This window comes from Pongo pygmaeus, chromosome 10 (assembly GCF_028885625.2).
Source record: "Pongo pygmaeus isolate AG05252 chromosome 10, NHGRI_mPonPyg2-v2.0_pri, whole genome shotgun sequence".
NCBI lineage: Eukaryota > Metazoa > Chordata > Mammalia > Primates > Hominidae > Pongo > Pongo pygmaeus.
This window is the reverse complement of record NC_072383.2, coordinates 112,486,752-112,511,360: the sequence shown is the minus strand read 5'-3', so window position 1 is coordinate 112,511,360 and position 24,609 is coordinate 112,486,752. Positions and strand designations below refer to the sequence as shown.

Sequence of the window (24,609 nt, the reverse complement as noted above, 5' to 3'; positions counted from 1 at the left end):
GGAGGGGGGTCTCTAGTGAGGGGCTGAGAGGTACTTGGATTGGGGTGCAGCCATGGAGATGATGAGAAACAGGGTCAATGTTTGAATTGATTTGGGAGGGATGAGATTGAAGAAACAGGTTCAGAGAGGTGAAATCGCTCACCCAGGAACACGCAGAGGGAAACCAAGTCTTCATCTCTGGGCCAAGCACTGTGCTGGCCCTGGGGAGGTCTCAGTAGAAAAGGCTAGGCCGCTGCTGTGAGCTCCAGGAAGCTCACAGCCTGCGGACGAACGGAGGTAAAGGGCCTCAGGGTGATGTATTTGGGGAGGTGTTTGAGCCGTGGAAAGGGAGATTTGGACAGCCTCTTTACACTGCCTCTGTCTCATCTGCGAGCAAGGCTGCTCATTGACAAGTGGTTAGACTAGAAGAGGGACTGAGAGGAAGCCAGCCTGGATCCCAGCCTCCCCCAGCCTCGCTCTTTTCCCAGAGGGCCAAGGGGCCCCACACGTCCTCTCCTGCCACCATTGATCCCCTTGGAGTTCTCTGCCTAGAACCCGAGACTTTCATAAAAAGCAGAAAGACTGTGAGCTTAGGTGTGACTGGGGTTCGAATTCTGGCTCCACCACTTCCTAGCTGGGTGACTTCAGACCTGCCTGTCCGTGCCTCAGTTCCATCTCCTGCAAGAGGCAGTATACCACCTGCCTGTGGGGTTGCTGACAGGAGTGGAGCCATGGCTCATGATGGTGCCTAATTAGGAGGTGCTTGTGGGGCTAAGCCCACCAAACCCTTTCCTACCTCCATCTTTTCTTCATGACCCTGAATCCCCTCTCCTAACAGAAAACTCCTCTGCATTCTTCAAAGCCCAAGTCAAATAGTCCTCCTCTTCAAAGCCACCTCTAATTGTCGTTCCCTCCATGCCTCCTCTGGAATCCTTGAGCTTTGCATATGTTCTATTCACCCACCACTTATTGAGCACCTGCTGTATGCCAGCCATGTGCTACACCATTAGCCTGGCCTCCAAGAAAACAGAAACAGCTTGTACTTGTCTCTCCAGCCGTTGCCCACTGCTTGGCTCAGCCTCTCTGAAGGGTTTCAGCTTCCTCCAAGCCAAGCTCTGATCTGCTGTGAGGAAGCAGCACAGGAGACCCTCTCCCTCTTTTTTCTCGAGGGAATCCTTTCCCCTGCGGGTAGAAGATGGGGAGGGGATGGCCAGGGAAGCAGGAGAGTTTCTGGGGGTGCGAGGGAGGCAGCCCCGCCATGGTGATGCTGAGACTAACCCTAGTGTTTCTCTCTCCTCCTCATTCCCCCTTTGATTCTCTCCCCTACTCCTTGTCTTTCTTCATTGCCCCGTCCTCTCTCCCCCTCCCTCTGTATCGTCTCTCCCTCCACTCTCCCCCCACTTCCCTCTCTCACATTCTCTCGCTTCTTTTCTGTCTCCCCGCACCCGTGTTCTGCTCATCTCTCCCCTCTCCCTCCTTCCTCTGTCATTTCTCTCTTCCTGCCTCCCAACCCTCTCGGCTGTTCTTTTCTCCTCTCTTGCCATCTGGGCTCCCACAGAGCCCCCGAAGAAAAAGCGGTCTGTGGTGTTGGACGAGATCCTGGAGCAGCTGGAAGGCAGTGACAGCGACAGAGAGGAGCAGACCCTTCAGCTGTGAGCTGGCGCCGAGAGGGTGCATGGCTCCGGGGCCCTGGGGACCGGGACAGCCGCTCCAGCTTCTGCACTCCCCACCATGTGGGCTGGGGGGCGGGGCAGGGAGCGGCAGGCGGCCCCACCCTGCACTGGTCCAAGGTCGGAGGGGACGGGATGAGGAAGGCCTCAGGCCACTGCCCAGTGGCCCAGGCATCCTGGGTTTCACCAGTGACACGTTCTAGCAGACACTGACTGCACACCTGCTCTGTAGCAGACACGGAAGAGTGCAAGGGAGCAGCCACGTTAGGAAGAGAGACTTGGGAACAGCTACACAGGGAGCTAGAACCCCTGCTCCCCCTGTCCCCACCCCAGGAGAGTAAGGGGACGAGGGCCAGCTCTCTGGCATCAGGCTGCTTGGACATGAAACTCCGTCTCCAAGCTCAAGCTGGGAGACCCTGGCCCAGTTTCCTTATCTCCTTGGGCCCAGCCTTCCCCTTGCTAGCTAGTTCTTACCTCATAAGATTTGAGAGAGAAATAAACGCAGTAATGCATGAAGAGTGCCGGGCATGGTGCTGAGCCCTGTTCCTGCACTCCCTCCAGGGCTGCTGAGCTAGAATTCCCACCTATGTCTTTCCAAGGGACTGTTCACGGCTTGGGACTTGGTCTCTGTCCTGCCTCATCCTCGTCACTTGGGACCACGAGCCCTGGTTCAGTCATCCAGGGAAGCCTCCCAGCAGCTCATGAAGCATCGAGCTCCAAGCCCAGATGCCAAGCTCCCTGGCTGAGCTGAATGATGTCACTCATGGTGGATGCGTTCTGCTCACTGGCCCAGAGCCCTGTGAAGTGCATCAAGGTCCTCTCCGCTGGCCAACAGCATCCCCAGGCTTCTCTCAGGCGCCCATGTTCACATTTTCTCCAGCCTGAGACGCAGCCTCCTGCCTGGAAGGGCCTGTGCCAGCACCAGCCAGAGGGCAAGACGGAGAGGGCAGAGCAAGAACTGCACTGCATCTCACTGCGGTCTGAATCCAGACATCACCGTTCCCCAAGGTGCGACCTCAGACTAATGACGTCCTGTCTGAGCCTCCGTTTTTCTCTCTAGGAAATGAGGGTGATAATTGTGCCTACCTCAGATAGACAGTGCCAGAATTAAGTGAGTCAAGCCAAGTAAAGCCCAGAGAAGTTTCTCATCAGCACTTTTGTTTTCTTCTTCATTTAGAATCACTGGGTGGGGCTCCAAGTGAGAGTTCGGGAATCTTAGACTCTGTGCATAAAACATGGTCTGTGCATTTTGGTGGGGATGAGGTTCCAGTCTTCATCCAGTTTTCGGAGTGGCCCAGAGCCCAGGCAAGGCCACACAGAGCTGGCAGCCTGCACGACCAAGCGTGTGCCTCGTGTCCTCTAGGGCAGACACCCCCTTAGCCATCCAAGCTCATCCCTGAGAATTCGTGGAAACAAAAGACACAGAATGGCTCATTCCCCAGCCCTTTATTTTTTATTTTTTTAGAGACAGGGTGCAGTGGCATGATCATAGCTCACTGCAGCCTCAAGTGGTCCTCCCACCTTAGCCTCCCAAAGCTCTGGGATTACAGGTGTGAGCCATCACACCCAGCCACATTCTCCAGCTTTTATAGTGGGGTGGCTCACAGAGTCACATCGACCACAGCCTTCTGGATGTGGGGGCTGAACAGTGTCTCTGTTAAACCACACCCAGGCCAACCCTCAGGTGACCAGGGTCCCAAGTTGCCATGGGTCGTGCGGAATGACAGGGCTGGAGACCTACCCCATGCCTTCCCACTGCTCGGATCCGTGAGCTGGATCGTGTCCTGTTCGGCGGCACATGGCTCCTTCTAGCTGAACTTTCTGGTCTATACAATTTGTACTCATATTTCCACACCACCAGAGCCAGCGGGGATGGCTGGCTGGTCACCAAAACTCAGGTGTAGACCCACGGGCCTGGTGCAGGGGCAGGCATCTTTTGGCACTGACTTAACTGGCCCAGAGGATGCTTCTAGAACCTCCCCCCAGAGCAGGATTCAGCATCGTCCAGGGCTTGGTGCAGGATGAGCAAACATGGGCTCTGTATTCGGACCTGCCTGGGCTCCATAACAGTCCACCACTCTCCAGCCTTATGAACCTGGGCAAGTGACTTAAGCTGCTGAGTCCTCAGTCTCCTCATCTTTAAAATGGGGTGATGCAAGTAGCATCTCCGTCACAAAAGCGTTATCAGGCCCAGGCAGCTGCAGGCCCCTGCCAGGGCTCACACAGTGAAATGATGGGAATCAGGGCTGTGTGACCCTTCCTGCGTCACTGCCTTCCCTGTGGCCAAAAGAAAAAGCCAGTGAGCTGGGGAAGGTTCAGGAATAGAGGAGGGAGAGCTTCCAGTCACTCGCCAGGCCTGGCCTGGGATTGGCAGTGGGGAGTGAGGCAGCCTAGAGGCCATATACTGAGCCTGGCCCCTGTGCCCCTGCCCGGGGCACGTGCTGTTTGGAAGGGGCAGATCTGTGAGCACACAGGAGTAGTGGAGTCCACTCCCACAGAGATCTCGGGGTGCCCCTTCATGCCGTGCCCACCAGACTGCACCCTCATCTCCTCTCGTCCGGCTCAGCTGTCCTCGTGCAGCCAGTGTGGCCTGACTGATCCGTGAGCTGGATCATGTCAGTCTGCAGCTTCAAACCCTCTAGGGCCTCCCCGACGCATGGAAAGTCGAGTCCCGCTGCTCACCCCAGCACCAAGGCCCCACCTCACCTGACCCTGCACTCACTGTCCCGGCCTTCCTCCCAGCAGGCTCCCACCCCAGGGCCCTCGCGCTGCCTCTTCCCTCTGCCTGGGATGCCCTTCCCTCACATTCTTCCTGTGTGGCGCCTTTTTATTTTCCTTTGAGATCTTAAATCACGCTTGTCCAACCCAAGCTTGGGCTTTGAATGCGGCCCAACACAAATTTGTAAACTTCCTTAAAACATGAGATTTTCTTTGCACTTTTTTTTTTTTAGTTCATCAGCTATCACTAGTGTTATTGTATTTTATGTGTGGCCCAAGACAGTTCTTCCAGGGTGACCCAGGGAAGCCAAAAGTTTGGATGCCCTGGTTTAACTTCTTCCTCACTGAGGGAGACAGCCCCCGATCAGTTAGTCTGCAGTAACCACACCCAGCTCCTCTTCACACCCAGCCCCAACCCCCTATCTTCCATCCCCTGTCCCTCTCAGTCACAGCACTTAGTACAGGGGACAACCTGGAGTGTGAGCAAGATTTCAGTGACCCAGAGCCTTTTACCCCCTCGAAAATAACTGTTTTAAACAGGAACTAGGAAAACAATTAAGATTTTTCTTACGATCATCATTGTTCTAGAATGCAGTAAAGTACAGCCAGGTAGCCATGAAGCGGAGCTCGGGAAAGTCACTTGCCTGGCCCAGAGGAGGGGCTTCGTCTCTTCTTCCTTTGGAGAGGAGGGACTGGTGAAAGCGTCTTATGAGAAATTCCTCCATCCAGCATGTGGGGGTTGAACTGGGAGACTCTAAGCCTTCAAGCCAAGACAGCAAGGGACTGATAGTCACCGCTGTCACTGGGAGGGGGACTCGGGAGCTTTCTGAAAGGCGGCTTTGGTGGTTTTTGAAGCAATGATGGGACATTGGTAGACCCAGACACCCAGAAGATCTGGGAGAGAAATTCCAGAAATAACCCACAGAGGTGGCACTGAGGAAGGAGCACTGCTCCAGGGCGGTGGGCCCCCTGACCCAGCTCAGGACTGCTGCAGGGGGCAGGAAACTGCCTCAGCCACTTCTCAGAGGGGCTGTGACCCATCCCCTGCTGATACGGTCACCAGAGAGCCAGGAAAGAGAACCATGACAGGCTGGACCAGAGCATATGCCTAGGAAGGGAGAGGTGACACCAAGAGGCCAGAGGGGCCAAAGGGACACAGGGAGGTGGGAGGTCAGCAGGACACATGCCTCAGAAAAGCCAGAGGCACACATCTGGATGAGGCCTGTGACCCGGTGTTCAGAGTGTGGCTCAGTTAGCTGGGAAGAATGGGGACAGGCTGTTTCTAGAGTGGAGGGCTGGCTGGAACTGCATCTGCTGTCCTTACATCCGTCTCCCACCCACTGTGGGTCTCAGGGGCCTGGCCCCTTGAGCTGTGTCTCTGAAGCTCCCTTGTCAAGAGGTTTGTATTCAGTTTGGCCAGCAGTGGGCACTAGCGGGCGCCTGGAAGGCTGGTAGAAGAGAAACTCCAGGCATCCCGCCCTCTCCCTCTGTCCCCATGGCATCTCCACCAAGGGTCCACCCCTGGATGGGTGAGGAGGGCCCTGGCATCTCTACTATAGGATGCACACAGTCAGACTGCAGGAGGGAGATGGGTGGTCAGACAGGTCCTGGAGAACGGACAGGGGTGAGGGACAGTGGGGCCTGGAGGAGGGACACGAGTGAGGGACAGTGGGGACGGGAGGAGGAGAGCAGAATGCACAGGCCCTGACTCCAAAGGCCTGCCTTAGAATCTCTAGGCTCTCAGTGTCTCCAGGCCTTGCGTTCCATGTCTTTCAAAAGGGTCCAGGAATTCCTGCCCCATTGGACTGGTTAAGACAGAAACAGAAGGTCATGAATGGAAAGTAGTTAGCAGACTGTGTCATGCCTAGTGAGTGCTTAGTAATGGTAGTTGCCATCATTATTGTGAACATAACTTCAAAACAAGGCAAGCTTGTGGGGCTGCACCCAGCAGATGTCAGGCCAGCTGGGCCCACGTCCAGAGGCTGGGACGGGATAGGGACTCACAGGGCACTGCGCCATGTTGGGGAGGAGCCTATGATCCAGGAAGGAGCCTGTAGGAGGTGCCCCCCTGCCCACTGGCCGCAGTAGGCAAACCAGCACCTGGCTATTCCTGCACAGAACCAAAGTTCAAGCCCAAATGGGCCAATGGTTGTGGGGAAACAGGTGAGCACACCCCCAGGAGTAGCTGCCTGTCTGTTGCTGTGTCTGTGTGTCTGTTCCTAACCCTTTTTTTTTTTTTTTTTTTTTTTTTGAGACAAAGTCTTGCTCTGTTCCCCAGGCTGGAGTGCAGTGGCATGACCTGGGCTCACCTCCCTGGTTCAAGCGATTGTCCCGCCTCAGCCTCCCAAGGCTGGGATTACAGGTGTGCACCACGCCCGGCTAATGTTTTGTATTTTTAGTAGAGACAGGGTTTTACCATGTGGGCCAGGCTGGTCTTGAACTCCCAACCTCAAGTGATCCACCCACCTCATTCTCCCAGAGAGCTGAGATTACAGGTGTGAGCCACCATGCCCAGCCTGTTCCTAACCCTTTCGACTGGGGGTCTCAAGTGGGTGAGGACTCCGTGGCCACAGCAGCAGAACTGTCTCTTCTGAAAACCAGACCTCGGGGCCCCTGGGTCAGCACCTCTAGGTCATTCCACAGACTTACACAGTTTAAAGAAAGAGCCAGCGAACATGGGGTGATCCTGGGGTGCCAGTGGGATCCCAAGCCAGGCCCGGAGGTCTGCCTGTTTCCTCCCCAGAAACTTGAACTGGCATCCTCCGCTGGTTTGCACTGGGCACGGGGACTGGAGAGCCACGAGGCCACTGAGCTCAGCAGGCTGTCACTTCTCAGGAAGTTGTGAGGGTGAGGAGAGTAGCCGGGCCCACTCTGCAGAGGGGAGGAACGGGCACAGGCCAGAGGCATGGGCTGATAGAGTGAGTCCTCTCCCTCATTCATTCATTCATTCATTCATTCATCCATCAGACACCTGCTGGGCATCTGCTGTGTGCGAGGCACTGTGCTGGCTGCCCCAGACACAAGACAGAAACTCGGGTCGCCCTGTGTGCCTCCACACGGGCCTTCCCTGCTGGGTGGACGCAGGCTCTGTCTCCTAGGCTTTAAGCCCCATGCATCAGGTGGAAGACAATTTCCAGCGGCCTCTGCCCGCTTGTTTTTCCTCCTCTCCTTTTCCTGCCGCCTTGGTCTTTTTTGTCTTTTGTGCAGGGCCGTCTCTCGCAGCGCCCGTCTGTGCTCTGCAGCGTCTAGGAAAGGATTAGTGTGAGCAGAGCATGCAGGCTTTGGTGAACAGAGCCGAGCTTGGTTTCAACATCTAATTCAATTTGTTCTGCCGAGATTGAAATATGAAATGGTTGCCAGTCAAACGTTCAAAGGACGGGGAAGGGAGAGTGAGCGCCTGCTGAAATTTAAATTTTAATGAAAATGACTTTAACCCTTTGGTACACCTTGCGAAATGTAAGCCATCCTCCCATCCTGTGAAAGCAGCCTCTCGGGTTAGAGCTTTCCACCCGCTTCTCTTCCGCTGAGCTTCACTATAATATGTAATCATTTTTTTCAGCCGTCTTAATAATAAAAGATTAATAGAATGCTTGCATAATAATAATTTATTCGCCCATGCCGCCTAGGCCATTGAAATAGGCACCTTGCCTAGATGACTTTCCCAAGCCCCATCCTAGACAAGCCCAGGCCCCTCGTTAGATGCACTCGTCACACCGAACGCCTCCCTAGCTCCTTACAGCTGTGAACAGTTTCTGTGTTTTTATTTCATGTCTGACCTCTCTCTGGACCGGAAGTCCCAGGAGACCAAGGTCTGTGCCTGTTTTGTGCGTGCTGCATCATGGAGTAGATGCTTTGGAATCTACTCCAAAGGAAGGAATCAGTGGCCCCACTTTGTCCTTTTAGCAACTGTGAGAGGTAAGTTGATGGGAGATGTAGAAATGGAGAGGTGGGTGACATTTCCAAGACGGTGCTGCACAGAGGGCTGCCACCAGGCTCACACTCAGCTCGCTCTGGCACAAGCCCAAGCCCCTACCTCCCCAGAGCAGTGAGGGCAATTCCCACATGCAGGGGGCCCGGCCCTATGCTGGGCTTTAGAGGTACACCCTGCGCTCTCACTCCTACTGCAGGGCCTGGACTACTGTCTCCTCTTTACAGCGAGCGCAGGCCCAATGTGTGCCAACTCGAGCCTTATCCTCAAGGCAGCGAGGGCAGGCCCAATGTGTGCCAACTCGAGCCCTGTCCTCAAGGCACCGTGGGTGAAGGGCTCTGTCTCCTCACCCCTGATGAGGTTCTCCTGTTCAGGTCCTGCTTGCCATGGAACCCCCAGGGTGTTTTTTGTTTTGTTTTTAAATATCATCAAATGCCATCAGTGCCGGGCCAGTGGGCATGCGTGGCAGCTCATTATGGCTGTGGACAGCCAGTGCCAGGCATTGCCCTGGCATCATAGGTTTTCAGGGTAGAGAATGGGGTGATGGGGGCAGCCCTGAGACCACCTTCAGGACAGTTGGCTTCCAAGAACTGAGTCCTCAGCTTCATCCTCCAGGGCTCATACAGACCAGGAGCGCAAGGGAGAGGTTCAAACCTGAAACACCCAGCAAGTGTGTGTTGAGCTTGTGTGCACCAGGCGTGGCCATGATGCTGGGAATGCAGGAGTGGACACAGCAGATAAGACTCCCTGGCCTCGAGGAGCTGGTAGTCAAATGTGGGGAGACCCAGACACGAGTGGGCGGAGGATTGCTTCCCTGGCACTGCTGAGGCTCTGTTCTCTCTGGGGATGTCTGGCAGGGTCAAGAAAGGGCTCCCTGAGGAGGTGGCATGTGAGCAGAGCCAGGAAGAAGGGGACAGCTCTGTGTGCTCAAGGGAGAGTGAGGGGGACAGCCTGGACCAGAGAAAAAGCCAGGGAGAGTGGGCAGGGGGCCACCAACCCGGCTCAGGTTTGGGTGTCAAGTCTGGGCCTGTGGAGGGGAGCAGAGCCAGCCCAGTCTGCCACCATGTTGAGGATCAATAGCAGAAGGTCAAGGACCGAAGCAGGGACAGGTGTTCAGAAGCCATTGCAGTGGCCAGGAGAGCAGGGAGGTGGTGACTCAGAGCAGGGAGGTAACAGTGGAGGGGTGAGGTGGCCCGAGCCTGCAGACAGATCGAAGATGCAGCCAGTGGCCTAAAGGTTTGGCTGTAGGGTGTGCACAACCAAGGCTAGTGCCCTGGCTCCAACCCAAGCAGTGGGAAGAAGGGAGCTAGTGTGCGCTGAGACCATTGCAGGAAGAGCCGGCTTGGAGGGAAGCAGGAACTGGCTTTAAACTTGGTAAGCTGTTGACTGCTAAGAGGTAGAGAACACACTGGAGGATATGTGTCTCAGGTTGAGGAGAGAGGGTTGGACCGAGGTATAATGGGAAATTCTCCTTCTTTGGTTAAGAAATCTAAAAGGGGCCAGCCTCGGTGCTTCACTCCTGTAATCCCAGCACTTTGGGAGGCTGAGGTGGGAGGATCGCTTTGAGGCCAGTTCAAGACCAGCCTGGGCAACATAGGGAGACCCCCATCTCTACAAATAATTTTTAAAATTAGCCGGCTGTGGTGGTGTGGGCCTGTGGTCCCAGCTACTCAGGAGGCTGAGGTGGGAGGATCACTTGAGCCCAGGAGGTCCAGGCTGCAGTGAGCCATGATCACACCACCGCACTCCAGCCTAGGCAACGGAGTGAGATGCTGTCTCCCAAAAAAAAAAAAAAGGGGAAAAAAAAGAAATCTAAGAGTCAGCATGGGAACTAACAGCCCTGTGTAGACAGACCTGGGCCTGGGAAATCTCATGGCTTCAACATTTCAAGTTTTTGGTTTTTTTGTTTGTTTGTTTGTTTTTTGAGACGGAGTCTCACTCTGTCACCCAGGCTGGAGTGCAGTGGTGCAATCTTGGCTCACTGCAGCCCCTGCCTCTCTGGGTTCAAGCAGTCCTCCCACTTCATCCTCCCAAGTAGCTGAGATTACAGGCATGCACCACCATGCCCGGCTAAGTTTTGTATTTTTAGTAGAGGTGAGGTTTTGCCATGTTGGCCAGGCTGGTCATGAACTCCTGACCTCAGGTGATCCTCCCGCCTTGTCCTCCCAAAGTGCTGGGATTACAGGCATGAGCCACTGCACTGGCCTCAAGTTCATTTTGAAGCCACTTCTAGATGGTTCCAAACTCCTTTGGCCCCAGAACCCGTTTCCCAAACAAATGTCTTAAACAGATTAAGCAAGAACTGCTTTGTTCCAAGTCAGGGTACAGGCCTGACCTCCCCCACCCAGACTCCTCTTCCCCCTCAACACCTCAGCGATTTGAAAAACACTGACCTAGGCCTGGTGCAGTGGCTCACGCCTGTAATCCCAGCACTTTGGGAGGCCAAGGCGGGTCATCACAAAGTCAGGAGATCAAGACCATCCTGGCTAACATGGTGAAACCCCATCTCTACTAAAAATACAAAAAATTAGCTGGGCATGGTGGCACGTGCCTGTAGTCCCAGCTACTCGGGAGGCTGAGGCAGGAGAATCACTTGAACCCGGGGGGTGGAGTTTGCAGTGAGCCGAGATCATGCCATTGCACTCCAGCCTGGGCGACAGAGTGAGACTCCATCTCGAAAAAAAAAATTTGAACTAAAAAATGTCTCCCAAAGCACAGAGCATGGACCTCTGTGCTTCAGGGGATGGTTTAGGTGGCCCACATGCTTTTCTTTTTAATTTTTAACCCACAAGTTTATTTTTACATGTATGCCACAAATACAAACCTGTGTTTGTTTAGGTCATCAAACCTATGGTGTTGCTAAGCTCTAAGGAATACCAGTGAATTCGTATAAAGAAAAGTATTAAAAACATGAATTTCCTAAGGCAAAGTAGTAAAGAAGGGACGTGAATGATCGAAATCAGGGGTTGGCAAACCATGGCCCTCTTTTTTTTTTTTTTTTTTTTTTGCTGCTGTTGCCTGGTTTTGTAAATAAAGTTTTATTGAAATACAGCCATGCCCATTAGTTTACATACTGTCAATAGTTGCTACATGTAGCAGAGTTGAGTAGCAACAGAGACCTTATGACCTGCAAAGCCTGAAATATTTACCATCTGGCCCTTTGCATCAAGTGCGGTGACCCCGATCTAAAGCAAACCCCCATCATTTTACAGATTAGAAAGCCCAGAGTGTCTTCTACAAGGTCGCACTGTGGCAGAATTCCCCATTCCGGCTCTTTCACCTCTGCAATGCTGCCTCGGCACATGTGCTGAGTAAAACTTTAGTGACAAGACCAGGCAACAGTAGCAGAAAAAAAAAAAAAAAAAAAAATGAGCTGTGGTTTGGCGACCCCTGATTTCCGTCATTCATGTCCCTTCTTTACTATTTTGCCACTTAGCCACAATGTGACCTTGAGCAACCTCCTTGACCTCTCTGTGCCTGGTGTTCTCACCTGTGAACCGAGAACATGACAGACTCCTGCAGATGCCAGGATGAAGTGAAGGCTGAGAGTGGTGCCGGCCCCACATGAGCACTACACAAACCTCAGCTGTTGTTACCCCATCCCCCCAACATAAAGGCAGTATCCTCCTGCACCCCGACAGGCTTGGGCCATCACCCGCCACCCAGGAGGCCGGGGTATTTCAGCACAAGCCCCAGGCCAAGGCCTTCTGGATCGGCAGCAAAGTAAAAGGGGCCCTGCAATCTAATTATAGCATTGCTAGAAGCCAGGGCCTCATTCCCCTCCAGCTTCCTTAATAAGCCCCACTTCCCCATAATTGCAGATTTCATGGAAGCGGTCCGCTGGGGCCACCATGTCCCATCCTTGGGCCTAGGCCAACAGCAGACATTTTGTTGTGCAGATTTCTGGATAGCAGCTGCTCCTGCCTTTCCTGGAAACTGTCAGGAACCCTCCCTTCTCCTGGTCCCCAAAAAGATTCCAGGTGATAACATCGCTGCCACCTTGTACACCTGCGGTTTACAAAGCACTTTCGCAGGTGGGAGCTGAGTCACTAGGTAGGGGCTGTCACTGCCATGGCACAGATGAGGAAACTGAGGCTCCAGGAAAGGAGGGGAGGCAGCCCGTGGCCGATGTTCCAGAAAGAACGCAGTCCCCTTTCCCAGGCTGTGGCTCCACAGTCAAAGACCCTCCTCTCCTTCCCCACTGGCTTTGTGGAAGAGGACAGGAAGCTGGATACGTGGCAGTCCGTGCAAGGGATAGCAGGAAACACTGCGTCCCATGAACAATTCTCAGACTGCATTCCGCAGAGGTGCTGAGATGTGGGGCTGAAGGAGTGGAGTCCAGAGCCCTTAACCCCTCCACCTCCCAGGACTTTATATTCCTGAGCTCAATTGCCCAACCCTCATAGTGTAAGCATCTCACTCACTGCAGTCCTCATGAGCTGCAAGGTATTTTGTGGACCCTGAGCACAAGTCAACAACTTCACCCAGTGCTCTACCAAAGAACAGCAGCTGCCCCAGTGCTAGGGGACAGCCTGCTGTGTTCGCCTCCCAGAGCAACAGTGTATATAGGTCAGGGAATGTGTTGGTTCCTGTGACAGACCCAGACATTAGTGGGCTTAAATGAGATGGAGGTGGATTTCCGTCACATGACAGTTGGAAGGTGAGCAGGCCTGGTCTGACAGCAGCAGGGGCCCAGCACCTCTGAACTGTCGCTCTGACACACCTCCATGGCCCAGACAGCACCCCACTGTGCTGCCACCACCCAGCCACTGGGAATGCGGAGGAAAAAGACGGCTTGCCCTGCCCTTCAAGGACACAGCCTGAGCATTCTCATGTCACTTTGACCAGAATATGGTCACCTGGTTGAGCCTAGCTGCAAGAGATGCTGGGAAATGGTCTTTCTCCTGGGCAGCCATATGCCCCTCAAAATATGCAGCCCCTCCTTCTACAGGAAGCAGGAAAACGAATGCTGGGGACAGCCAGCAGCCTCAGCCACAGATCGCTGGGTGCTGCCTGGGGTCTTCCCAGGGCATTTTCAAGGTCAATTTGACTGTCCTTGATTTCTACCTTTTGAGCTAACGTTAGAACCTAACCCCACATAAGCATTGTTTAAAGACTCATGTATCACAGCTGTAAAAAAGAATGAGTTCATGTCCTTTGCAGGGACATGGATGAAGCTGGAAACCATCATTCTCAGCCAAGTAACACAGGAACAGAAAACCAAACACCACACGTTCTCACTCATAAGTGGGAGTTGAACAATGAGGACACATGGACACAGGGAAGGGAACATCACACACCGGGGCCTGTCGGGGGTAGGGGGCTAAGGGAGGGATAGCATTAGGAGAAATACCTAATGTAGATGGTGGGTTGATGGGTGCAGCAAACCACCATGGCACATGTATGCCTATGGGACAAACCTGCACTTTCTGCATATGTATCCCAGAACTTAAAGTATTAAAAAAAAAAAGAAAGAAAAAAAGAAAAGACTCATGAATCTAATGTGTTCATCAGATTTTTTGGGGTTTTTTGTTTTTTTGGGTTTTTTTTGTTTGTTTTTTTTGTTGTTTTTTTTTTGAGACAGGGTCTTGCTCTGTCACCCAGGCCAGAGTGCAGTAGTGTGATCACGGCTCACTGCAGCCTCAACCTCCCAGGCTCAAGTCATCCTCTTGCCTCAGCCTCCTGAGTAGCTGAGACTACAGGCATGCACCACCATGCTCGGCTAATTTTTTAATTTTTTTAGGGAAGGAGTCTCCCTATGTTGCCCAGGCTGGCCTCAAACTCCTGGGCTCAAGTAATCCTTGAGCCCAGGCTCAAGCCGTGGCTTCCCAAAGTTCTGGGATTACAGAACACTGTACCTGGCCTCATCACATTCTTAAACCAAGAAAAGTTAACCCACTTTTCTTAACCCACTGTGTTAGACACTAGTGCTGATTGTCAGTGAAAAACTCCAGAGTAACATGTGGATCTTGTTGCTTACACATTAAGATAAAATGCCAATTTGGGGGGCCGGGGGAATAAGGCATCAAGTTCGCCCCATGTGTAGATTCACTCATGTCTGACCAAGTGCACCCTCGGGGTGTTGCCTACACAGAGGCTGGCTTTTCCCTAACGTCCTTCTTTTCCGCAGATCTTCAGAAAGGCTTTCACTGATAGGGCAGTATGTTAATTTCCTGTGACTGCTGTAACAAAATACCTCAAACTGGGGGGCTTAAAGCAACAGAAAGTTGTGCTCTCACAGTTCCAGAGTCCACAGGTCTGAAATCCAGGTGTGGCAGGGCCATGCTCCCTCCGAAGGCTCTAGGGGAGGATCCTTGCTCAACTTATTTTTGAGACAGTCTTGCTCCGTCACCCACGCTGGAGTGCAATGGCACGATCACAGCTCACTGAAACCTCTGCCTCCCGAGTAGCTGAGATTACAGGCGCCCGCCACCACACCCAACTAATTTTTGTATTTTTAGTAGAGACAAGGTTTCACCATTGGCCAGGCTGATCTTGAACTCCTGACCTCAGGTGATCCACCCGCCTCAGCCTCCCAAAGTGCTGGGATTACAGGCCTGAGCCACCATGCCCAGCCTGCCTTTCTCTTCTAAGGACAGTTGGCACCCATAATCTCATCTCAAGATCGTTAGTTATATGCACAAAGACCCTTTTTTCCCAAATAAGGTCATATTTACAGGTTCCAGGTGGACATATTTTGGGGGAGGTCACCATTCAACCCTCTGCAGACCATCTGAGTCCCCTTTCCTTGCTCTACAAGCATTTAATGAGCACCTCCTATTGGCCAGCCCTGAACTGGCGGCCAGGGATCCAGCAATCAACACAGCAGGATCGGCCAAGCCCAGTGACTCCTGCCTGTAATCCCAGCACTTTGGGAGGCTGAGGTAGGCAGATTACTTGAGGTCAGGAATTTGAGACCAGCTTGGCCAACATGGTGAAACCCCATCTCTACTAAAATACAAAACTTAGCTGGGCACTGTGGCTCACTCCTGTAATCCCAGCACTTTGGGAGGTTGAGGTGGGCAGATCACTTGAGGTCAGGAGTTCAAGACCAGTCTAGCTAACATGGCAAAACCCCATCTCTACTAAAAATACAAAAAATTAGCCGGGCGTGGAGGCGGGCGCCTGTAGTCCCAGCTACTCAGGAGGCACGAGAATCACTTGAGCATGGGAGATGGAGGTTGCAGTGAGCTGAGATGGCACCGCTGCACTCCAGCCTGGGCGACAGAGTGAGACTCTGTCTCGAAAACAAGTAAACATACAACACAGTAGGCTCACTGCTGCTGTGAAAGTTCACAGTCTGTTGGGAGATGGCCAAGTAACAGGTGGTCATGGTGCCAAGGGAGAAGGGAGGCAGGTGTCCAAAGGAAGGGTGGGGAGGGCTTCCCAAAAGACATGGCTTCTAAACTGTGTCCCAGGAGGTGAGTAGGGGCTACCCTGAGAGGTGGACTTACCCTGAGGGCAGCAGAGAGCCCCTGAAGTTCCGAGAGCAGGACAGCAGCCATGCCCAGCTGCCTGTGAAGCTGCCACCTCCTCTCCCTCCACACCCCGACACTCAGGGACACGCCCCTGCAGCCCACACTCCCAGGGAAGGCATTCCTCTAGTGGACCTTCTGGTTCCTTTTGTAGATAACCTTGTGGCCAGCCCTCCGCCACCTCTGCAGAAACAACACCCTCACCCCACGAAGCCCGACCTGTTCTCTCCCTGGCTGACTTTGAAGCCGTGGTTGTAGCAGAGTGGGTAGGTTCCAATGATGGGTAGAGAAGGCAGAGGCCAGAGCGAGGCAGCCAAGGCCAGGAACGCCAGGAGCCACCAGAAGCTGGAAGGACCAAGGAAGGATCCTCCCCTAGAGCCTCCAGGGGAGCATAGCCCTGCTTACACCTGGATTTCAGACTTGTGGACTCTGGAACTATGAAAGCATAACTTCAAAGCATGTTCCTGAGAGTGGGGCAGGTACCACTCCAGGGGGCCTGGAGTGAGTTGCGGGGAATGGGAATAGGTAGAGAAGGCAACTCGGGGACAGGTTTCAGCTGAGGGCAAGGCTACCTTCAGGCGGGACCATGACTTGCAGCCACACAGCACAGGACACTTAGTCTGAGCTAAAGAATATTTGCTTAATGAGTGAGCTTACATCATCTGTGTATAAAATCTAGAAACATGTCTGGTTTGCTGAAGACTGACTACGTGGGTGGGTGCTGAGCCCCATTTCAACTGTAAATGCTAACTCATTGCAAGAGACAAAAGGTCATTGTCTTGTCAGCAGAGGCCTGAAAGCCAGTTCCAGCATCAGAACCTAAAGAACAGACATGGGAATCCAAGGCCATCATAGCAGCAGTGGTCACAATTATTGAGCCTTACTCTGGGCCAGGCACTATAATAAGCCAGGGAGTTCTCACGACAGCCGGAATTGATGGGGTTGTTGTCCCCATTTGACAAGTGAAACCGCTGCAGAGAGATGGCATGCTTTGCCCAAATTTGCAAGGCTATTAGTGGGAGGAGTCAAGAGACTTTAAGGGCCCTTTCTCTGTCTACAAGAAAGCAATAAACAATCAAAGATATGAAGTCCTTGCCCATGCCTATGTCCTGAACGGTATTGCCTAGGTTTTCTTCTAAGGTTTTGATGGTTTTAGGTCTAACATTTAAGTCTTTAATCCATCTTGAATTAATTTCTGTATAAGGTGTAAGGAAGGGATCCAGTTTCAGCTTTCTACATATGGCTAGCCAGTTTTCCCAGCACCATTTGTTAAATAGGGAATCCTTTCCCCATTTCTTGTTTTTGTCAGGTTTGTCAAAGATCAGGTAGTTGTAGATGTGTGGTGTTATTTCTGAGGCCTCTGTTCTGTTCCATTGGTCTATATCTCTGTTTTGGCACCAGTACCATGCTGTTTTGGTTACTGTAGCCTTGTATAGTTTGAAGTCAGGTAGCGTGATGCCTCCAGACTTCATGTCTAAAACACCAAAGGCAATGGCAACAAAAGCCAAAATTGACAAATGGGATCTAATTAAACTAAAGAGCTTCTGCACAGCAAACGAAACTACCATCAGAGTGAACTGGCAACCTACAGAATGGGAGAAAATTTTTGCAGTCTACTCATCTGACAAAGGGCTAATATCCAGAATCTACGAAGAACTCAAACAAATTTACAAGAAAAAAACAACCCCATCAACAAGTGGGCAAAGGATATGAACAGACACTTCTCAAAAGAAGACATTTATGCAGTCAACAGACACATGAAAAAATATTCATCATCATTGGCCATCAGAGAAATGCAAATCAAAACCACAATGAGATACCATCTCACACCAGTTAGAATGGCAATCATTAAAAAGTCAGGAAACAACAGGTGCTGGAGAGGATGTGGAGAAATAGGAACACTTTTACACTGTTGGTGGGACTGTAAACTAGTTCAACTATTGTGGAAGACAGTGTGGCGATTCCTCAGGGATCTAGAACTAGAAATACCATTTGACCCAGCAATCCCATTACTGTGTATATACCCAAAGGATTATAAATCATGCTGCTATAAAAACACATGCACACGTGTGTTTATTGCGGCACTATTCATAGTAGCAAAGACTTGGAACCAACCCAGATGTCCAACAATGATAGACTGGATTAAGAAAATGTGGCACATATACACCATGGAATACTATACAGCCATAAAAAATGATGAGTTCATGTCCTTTGTAGGGACATGGATGAAGCTGGAAACCATCATTCTCAGGAAACTATTGCAAGGACAAAAAACCAAACATCGCATGTTCTCACTCATAGGTGGGAATTGAACAATGAGAACACTTGGACACAGGAAGGGGAACATCACACACCGGGGCCTGTTGTGGGGTGGGGGGAGGGGGGAGGGATAGCATTAGGAGATAGACCTAATGTAAATGATGAGTTAATGGGCGCAGCATACCAACATGACACATGTATACATATGTAACAAACCTGCACGTTGTGTACATGTACCCTAGAACTTAAAGTATAATAAATATATATATATATAAATAAAATTATTTGAAAATGGGAACATTTGCATAAAGTAAAACAAGAAAAAAAGAAAAAACACTCAAAGATAAAGAATAATGTTATTCAAAGAACAGTCAGTGACTTTCTACATAGAACCTGGCTATGGTTGGGATGGAGGGGGGTAAAATCCCAATTACCAGGCCCTCCTTGTACCAAATGAATTAATACCATTGAGGTTGAGTCTTAAGACTCTGTATTGAGCCAGGCACCTTCTCCCCTACCCCCATGACATGGTTTGGATTTGTGTCCCCCAAATCTCATGTCAAATAGTAATCCCCAATGTGGGGCCTGGTAGGAGGTGATTGAATCATGGGAGCGGTTTCTCTTGAATGCTTTAACACCATCCCACTGGGTGCTGTTCTCGTGATACTGAGTGAGTTCTCATGAGACCTGGTTGTTTAAAAGTGCATGGTGGCTCTCGCCTGTAATCTCAGCACTTTGGGAGGCTGAGGTGGGCAGATCACGAAGTCAGGAGATCAAGACCATCCTGGCCAACAAGGTGAAACCCTGTCTCTACTAAAAATACAAAAATTAACTGGGCATGGTGGCACATGCCTGTAACTCCAGCTTCTCGGGAGGCTGAGGCAGGAGAATCGCTTGAACCCGGGAAGAGAAGGTTGTAGTGAGCCGAGATCGCGCCACTGCCCTCAGACCTGGGTGACCGAGCGAGACTCCATCTCAAAAAAAAAAGAAAAAAAGCGTGTAACACCTTCCCCCTCTCTCTCTTCCTCCTGCTCTGGCCACATAAGATGTGCCTGCCTCCCCTTCACCTTCTGCCATGATTGTAAGTTTCTTGAGGCCTCCCCAGGAGCAGAAGCTGCTCTGCTTCCTGTATAGCCCATGGAACCATGAACCAATTAAAACCTCTTTTCTTTATGAATTACCCAGTCTCAGGTATTTCTTTATATCAGTGTGAGAATGCAAATGCACCCCACCCCTGCAATTTGTCTGTATCCCAGTTTGGGATCCACCGTTATGAAGTGTACATGTATATTTTCTGCCTTCAGGAATCAGATTCTTTGCTGTAAACATAGAATGTAATGTACCTCTTTTCAAACAATCATGGGAACATGTATAAAAGAATACCATATATAAGGCTACCAAAGAAAACCTCAATACATTCCAGAAAGAGGAAATAATATTGATTACATCCTTTGACTACATGCAATAAAAGTAGAAATTTGTATCAAAACAGGAGAAAGAAAAGCTCTTATAAATTAAAACTCTGAAAGAACTTGAGTCAAAAAATACACTGAAATTGCATAATATCTTCTAAAAACAGCAGTAATAGAAACACTCATGGTTCTGATGACAGCTAAAGCTATGCCTAGAGGAAAAGTCATAGCCTTAAATATCTGCTACATACACAAGCTCTGCCAGTTCCATCTTGTATTAGTTATCTATTGCTGCTTAATGAACAATCAGAAGACTCAGTGGCTTAAAACGTTACATGCTTATTTAGCTCAGGAGTCTGCAGGTGAGGTGGGCAGTCTTTGTCCAGCTTGGTCATTCATGCCTCTGCCCTCGGCTGCAGGTTAATTAGGTGGCTTTGCAGATCTTGGCTGGACTCTTCCATATCTCAGAGCTGTCTCCTTGTCTGGCCTGGCCTCAGGCTGAACTGACTCGGTGCTCTCTCATCCTCCAAATGGCCAGCCTAGGCATCTTTTCATGGGTGAGGCAGAGGAGCCAGAGAGGAAGAGTTTATTCAAAGCCTCTTGTGCCAAGTTTGCTGCCTGCCCCATTGGTCAAAGCAATTCTCATGGTGGAGCTTCAAGTCAGCAAGGGAGGGGTCTATCAGAAGGCATGGATATGGGCTAGAAAGGGACAAAAAACTGGGACCATGAATACAGTCTGTCTCCCACATACCTCTTAAACATATCTTGTATCCATCATTTTCCTTGGGCACCATCTTTGTGCCAGCCCCCATATGCTGCCTAGATTAGTGGGACAGCCTCCCTCTCCCCCTTCCCTCACCCCACTCCCCTAGTTACCACCTGCTTATCCTGAGATCTCGACATCACTTCCTCTGAGCAGTCCACTGACCACCCAAGACAGGTGCTCTCCCTCTGGTCCTCTGTAGCGCTTGCCACTGCTATAGGGTACTTCCCTCACTGCACTGTAGAGTCTCTGTGCTCTGTCACCCTGCTGCCAGCAATTTGAGAACAGAAACCATGTCTTATTCACAGCAGCGTCCACAAGCGAGAGGCACCCACTAAGTGTTTGCTAGCATGCAGGTAGCCCCTAGTCTGTCCCCTTGAGAAACGGAGCATTCAGAGACTTGTCATTGCCAAAACCAGGAAAGTTCTGGCCAGCAGGTGAGCTCAGCCTCACCCATGGTTGTCTTCCGACTTCAGGGGCATTTGTGCTGCCAAGGGACCCAGATGGCGCTCCCCAATCCCCAGGTGTGAGTGGGCCAGCAAATTAGTTCCCTCCTGCCAAAGGGGTCTGTGCTCTTTGTCTTTCTCCCTCACTGTGGTCCAACCGGCTTGATCATCACAGCCAGGTGGATCCCAGGACCACCCAGAGGTCACTGACAGGTTCCCTCGGACCAGGCAGCCTCCAGTCCCAATCATCTTTAAGGAAGGGAAGCCAGCCCAGCCAGCTCAAGGCCAATCCCTCCTTCCCGGCCAGGGCAGATGGCAAACCGGACCCCCCTCCTTCCCCCCACCCACCTCCTCCGTAGCAGACCCTGCACGTGCCCACACGTTCGTTCGCTCTCCCGGCCTGCTCAGATTGGCTGCGGTGTGGATTGGAAATGGTGCCCATCCCCGGTTTAAAATGCGCCCCCAGGGCTCTTCAACAGCCGGATCTAGTTCATTCTGGTTCCCAAGACTCAGTCATTTCAAACCCGATTTTCCCTGGGAAACCTTTGAATTTAGAAATCTGAGTTTTGGATTTAGCCTCATTTCTCTGCATTCTGCTTCCTCTCCAATTCCCTAGGCCTCCCTGCCCTCGCTGTGGAGCCCTGAATCGGGGGCAAGCTGCCCCACCCTGCCTCGCCACCCAGCTGGGGTGGCCTCATTTCTGGGGGGAGATGAAAAACCAACTTGTCCTTGTTCCTGCCCAGAGATGCCCAGATTTTTAACTTCCTGGTGTCTTAAAAGCAGTCCCGATTCTTCAGTCTCTCTTCTCTCTGGTTAGGTAGGTGATCTACTTAGAAGAATAGTGTATTCATACCTCTCCCCTCGCCCTCCACCCAACGGACTCAGTAAAGCGGTTTTCAAAATGAGGCGGGATGATAGATGGGAAGGGTTGCAGTCAATGTTTGTGTTTTCTGAGTTGATTGTTCTGTTTTTACTTTGATTGCATCTTGCCTGAAAGTCCTGGCTTCTGGGGCAGAAGACATTGGCCCCTCGAGATGAGATTCCAGTGCTTCCAAGAAACCCAGGCCCTGGCCAGGCATGGTGGCTCACGCCTGTAACCCTAGCACTTTGAGAGGCTGAGGCGGGTGGATCACCTGAGGTCGGGAGTTCAAGACCAGCCTGGTTAACATGGTGAAACCCTGTCTCTACTAAAAATACAAAAATTAGCCGGGCATGGTGGTGGGTACCTATAGTCTCAGCTACTTGGGAGGCTGAGGCAGAAGAATCACTTGAACCCAGGAGACGGAGGTTGCAGCGACTTAGATCGCGCCACTGCACTCCAGCCTGGGCAACACAGTGAGACTCTTGTCTCAGAAAAAGAAACCCAGTCCCTTAGGAGTGACAGGTCAAGCTTCTCCCTTTAATCTGGAAGCACAGGCTGGAAAATCACCCCAGCCAGGATTCTCCTTCCCGATTCCCACATCTCTGCATCTGCTTCCTCATCTGAAAACAGGGATAACGTGTCCATTCCTTCCCAGGGGTGTTAGGAAGACCCAGGAGATGAGTGTTGAGCCACGGCAGAGTGCCTGGTTTGCAGGAAACACATAAACCATTCATTCCACCAAGTTTTGCTAAATGCTGCCCAGTGCCAGGCACTGGTTGGTAAGCCAAGGATCCACATCCAGGTCCCCATGGGAGTCATCCCCACACATCCAGACCCAAAATGACAACCAGTGGCACCTGTGTAATATGTGTGCAGGGACAGTGCAGGGTGCCATTGGAGAAGGATGCTGGGGAGCCCCCTTCAGAGGAACAATGAGCAGATTTCTCTAGGAAGTGATTTTCCAGCCAAGGGAGAGTAGCAGGCAGCTGAGCAAAGGGAAGAGGAGGTTCAGGAGGGAGGAGCGGCCTGTGCAAAGGTGCAGCAGCGGGAACTGAGTGCGTGGCGCCGGCTCCCTTCCAACCCCAGCCCCCAGCCCCTCTTCTCCATTACCTGCCCCGCTGGAAAGCCCTGCTGGCGCCTCCAGTCCCAGGATGGAATGCCATCAGCTGGCGGCTGCTCCCAGGACACTGAACTGTCCCCATCTGGGGGCCGACGCCTTGGGTCAGGGCTGCGCAGGTGCCCCTGTCCTCAGACCGGCCTCCTCCCCGAGGCAGGGAGTCACGTGGCAGCTGACTGAGGTTTCAGATGTGACCACTCATGAATATCAATGAGGCCTGGTAATTCACAGTAAGTGAGATCCAGATTGACTAATAAGCAAGGCTTTCACCCCAAACTGGGTCTGGGGAAGGAGAGTGGCAGCGGCGGGCAGCAGGCAGGTGTGGGCATGATGTGACCAGAATTGGAAAACCCGACAGCAGAGCCACAGGCAACAAGGTGGCCGTGGTTGCTCACTGGAGGGGCCGCCAAACAGCCTGGGGAGAGGAGGTCCCCTCACCGGCAGCAGGCTCTAAGCCCTGGCACAGAGCATGTGTAGCCCAAGGGAATGCTTCAAAAACCCCTGCAGTGTGACGAGGGGCCAGGGGCTGGTGGGCTTCCTCAGGGTAGAAGGAGGCAGCTGTCGGTCCCAGGCAGGGCTGAGGAAAGGGCTGCAGCCTTTCAGGGATGTCTGATGCCCACCCTAGTGTTTTGGTTGGCGTCAGGAACATGAGAGCCCTGCGGGTCTCTTCTCCGTCCCGGCTGAGAGCCAGTGCCTCTCTCTGCAGTTGTGGGGTCTGACTGGGGATCCCAGGAAAGATGAGTTGTCTGGGCAGAGTGCTCCAGGAGGGGTGAGACTCCTGGGGCCACGGTCCAGGGGAGAAAGCGCCCTGAGAGCTTGGGGCCCTGAGAGTCGAGGGTGGCACCCAGCCCTGTTCTGAGCACTTCCTGTGAGCAACGGGCTCAATCTTCAGCAGAACCAGCTGGAAGCCTGAATTGTGGACAGTTTCATGGGAACCAGCCAGAGTGCTGGGTGCAAATCTGGCTCTACTGCTTACAAGCTCTGTGACCTCAGGGCAGTTACCTCAGGCCTGTTCTGTGCCTCAGTTTCCTCCTTTTTAAAACAGGCATGAGAGGAACACTCACCTCCGAGGATTAACTGAGTGCACCTGGGTGTGTTGCCTCCCGGCTGTGTGACTCAGGCAAGCACTGTGCCTCCCTCAGCCACATCCCCATCTGTAGGGTGAGGTCAGGAGACTGAAATGGGAGGTAGAAAGCCCCCTGCACACTGTGGGCATTGGATGAGGGTCGCTTTCCTCCTTCCCTCCACCTCCCCCGTTGGAGTCTCGGTTCATCCACTACCGTGACATGTGATTGTCATCATTGTCCTAGTCATGGGTTAACTCATTCAACCCTCACACCATCCCACAAGATGGGTACCATTATTGCCATCCTTATCTCCCGTGAGGAAGCAGGAGCCCAGAGAGGGCCTGTCACTTGCTCAAGACCACACAGCTCATGGGTGAGCCAGGGTTAGAACCAGGCGGCCTGACTCTGGGGTCTGTGCTCTCCACCTGGCGCTGTACCCCTCAGCTGGCTGGGTCAGTCTTTACCTAATGTCTTAAATACAGGCATGTGCTCCTACCCATTGGAGAAAGCAATGGAAGGCTCTGGAAACTGGACATCTCCCTCCAGCCCCCAGCTGCAGGCTGCTGGTGGCTGACAGAACTTCCCCTTCCCTCTCGCACCAGAAGGAGCGTTGGGTTCTCAGCAGGAGCTGATGGGGGGATTTGCAGAGAATCAATCATACCGAATCCTTTATTTTCCTGGTGCAGCGCCGTCTTGGTGCCACTGTCCCTAGCCGTTAAGACGCGATCGGTTCCCAGAAGCAACTGCATGCTCCCACTCATGGTGTCTGCTGCAGCCCAGCTCCAGGAGAGGACAGCTTCTCTACCTTCAAAAGATTCCCTTCCATCAGGGACAATGGTCAACCCAGATTAGGGACGGGAGAAATGTGGGGCTCAAATCAGAAGACGCTGCATCCATCCAGGCACACCTGTAA

General features: G+C 52.2%; 1 protein-coding gene across 5 annotated transcripts in view; it reads left to right on the top strand.

Moving 5' to 3' along the window:
- Positions 1-2,800, top strand: part of RBM19 (RNA binding motif protein 19) — a 142,585-nt gene extending 139,785 nt beyond the window's left edge. The window contains exons 24-25 of one of the 5 annotated variants that reach the window (XM_063647120.1): positions 1,538-1,631; positions 2,211-2,800. In XM_063647120.1, the coding sequence (XP_063503190.1) occupies positions 1,538-1,631; positions 2,211-2,400 (284 nt within the window). In that variant the 3' untranslated portion in view covers positions 2,401-2,800. Of the gene's footprint in view, positions 1-1,537 lie in introns of all 5 variants that reach the window. The other 4 variants (XM_054443794.2, XM_054443798.2, XM_054443796.2 and 1 more) reach the window with 4 other exon arrangements.
- The last annotated feature ends 21,809 nt before the right edge of the window (positions 2,801-24,609 follow it).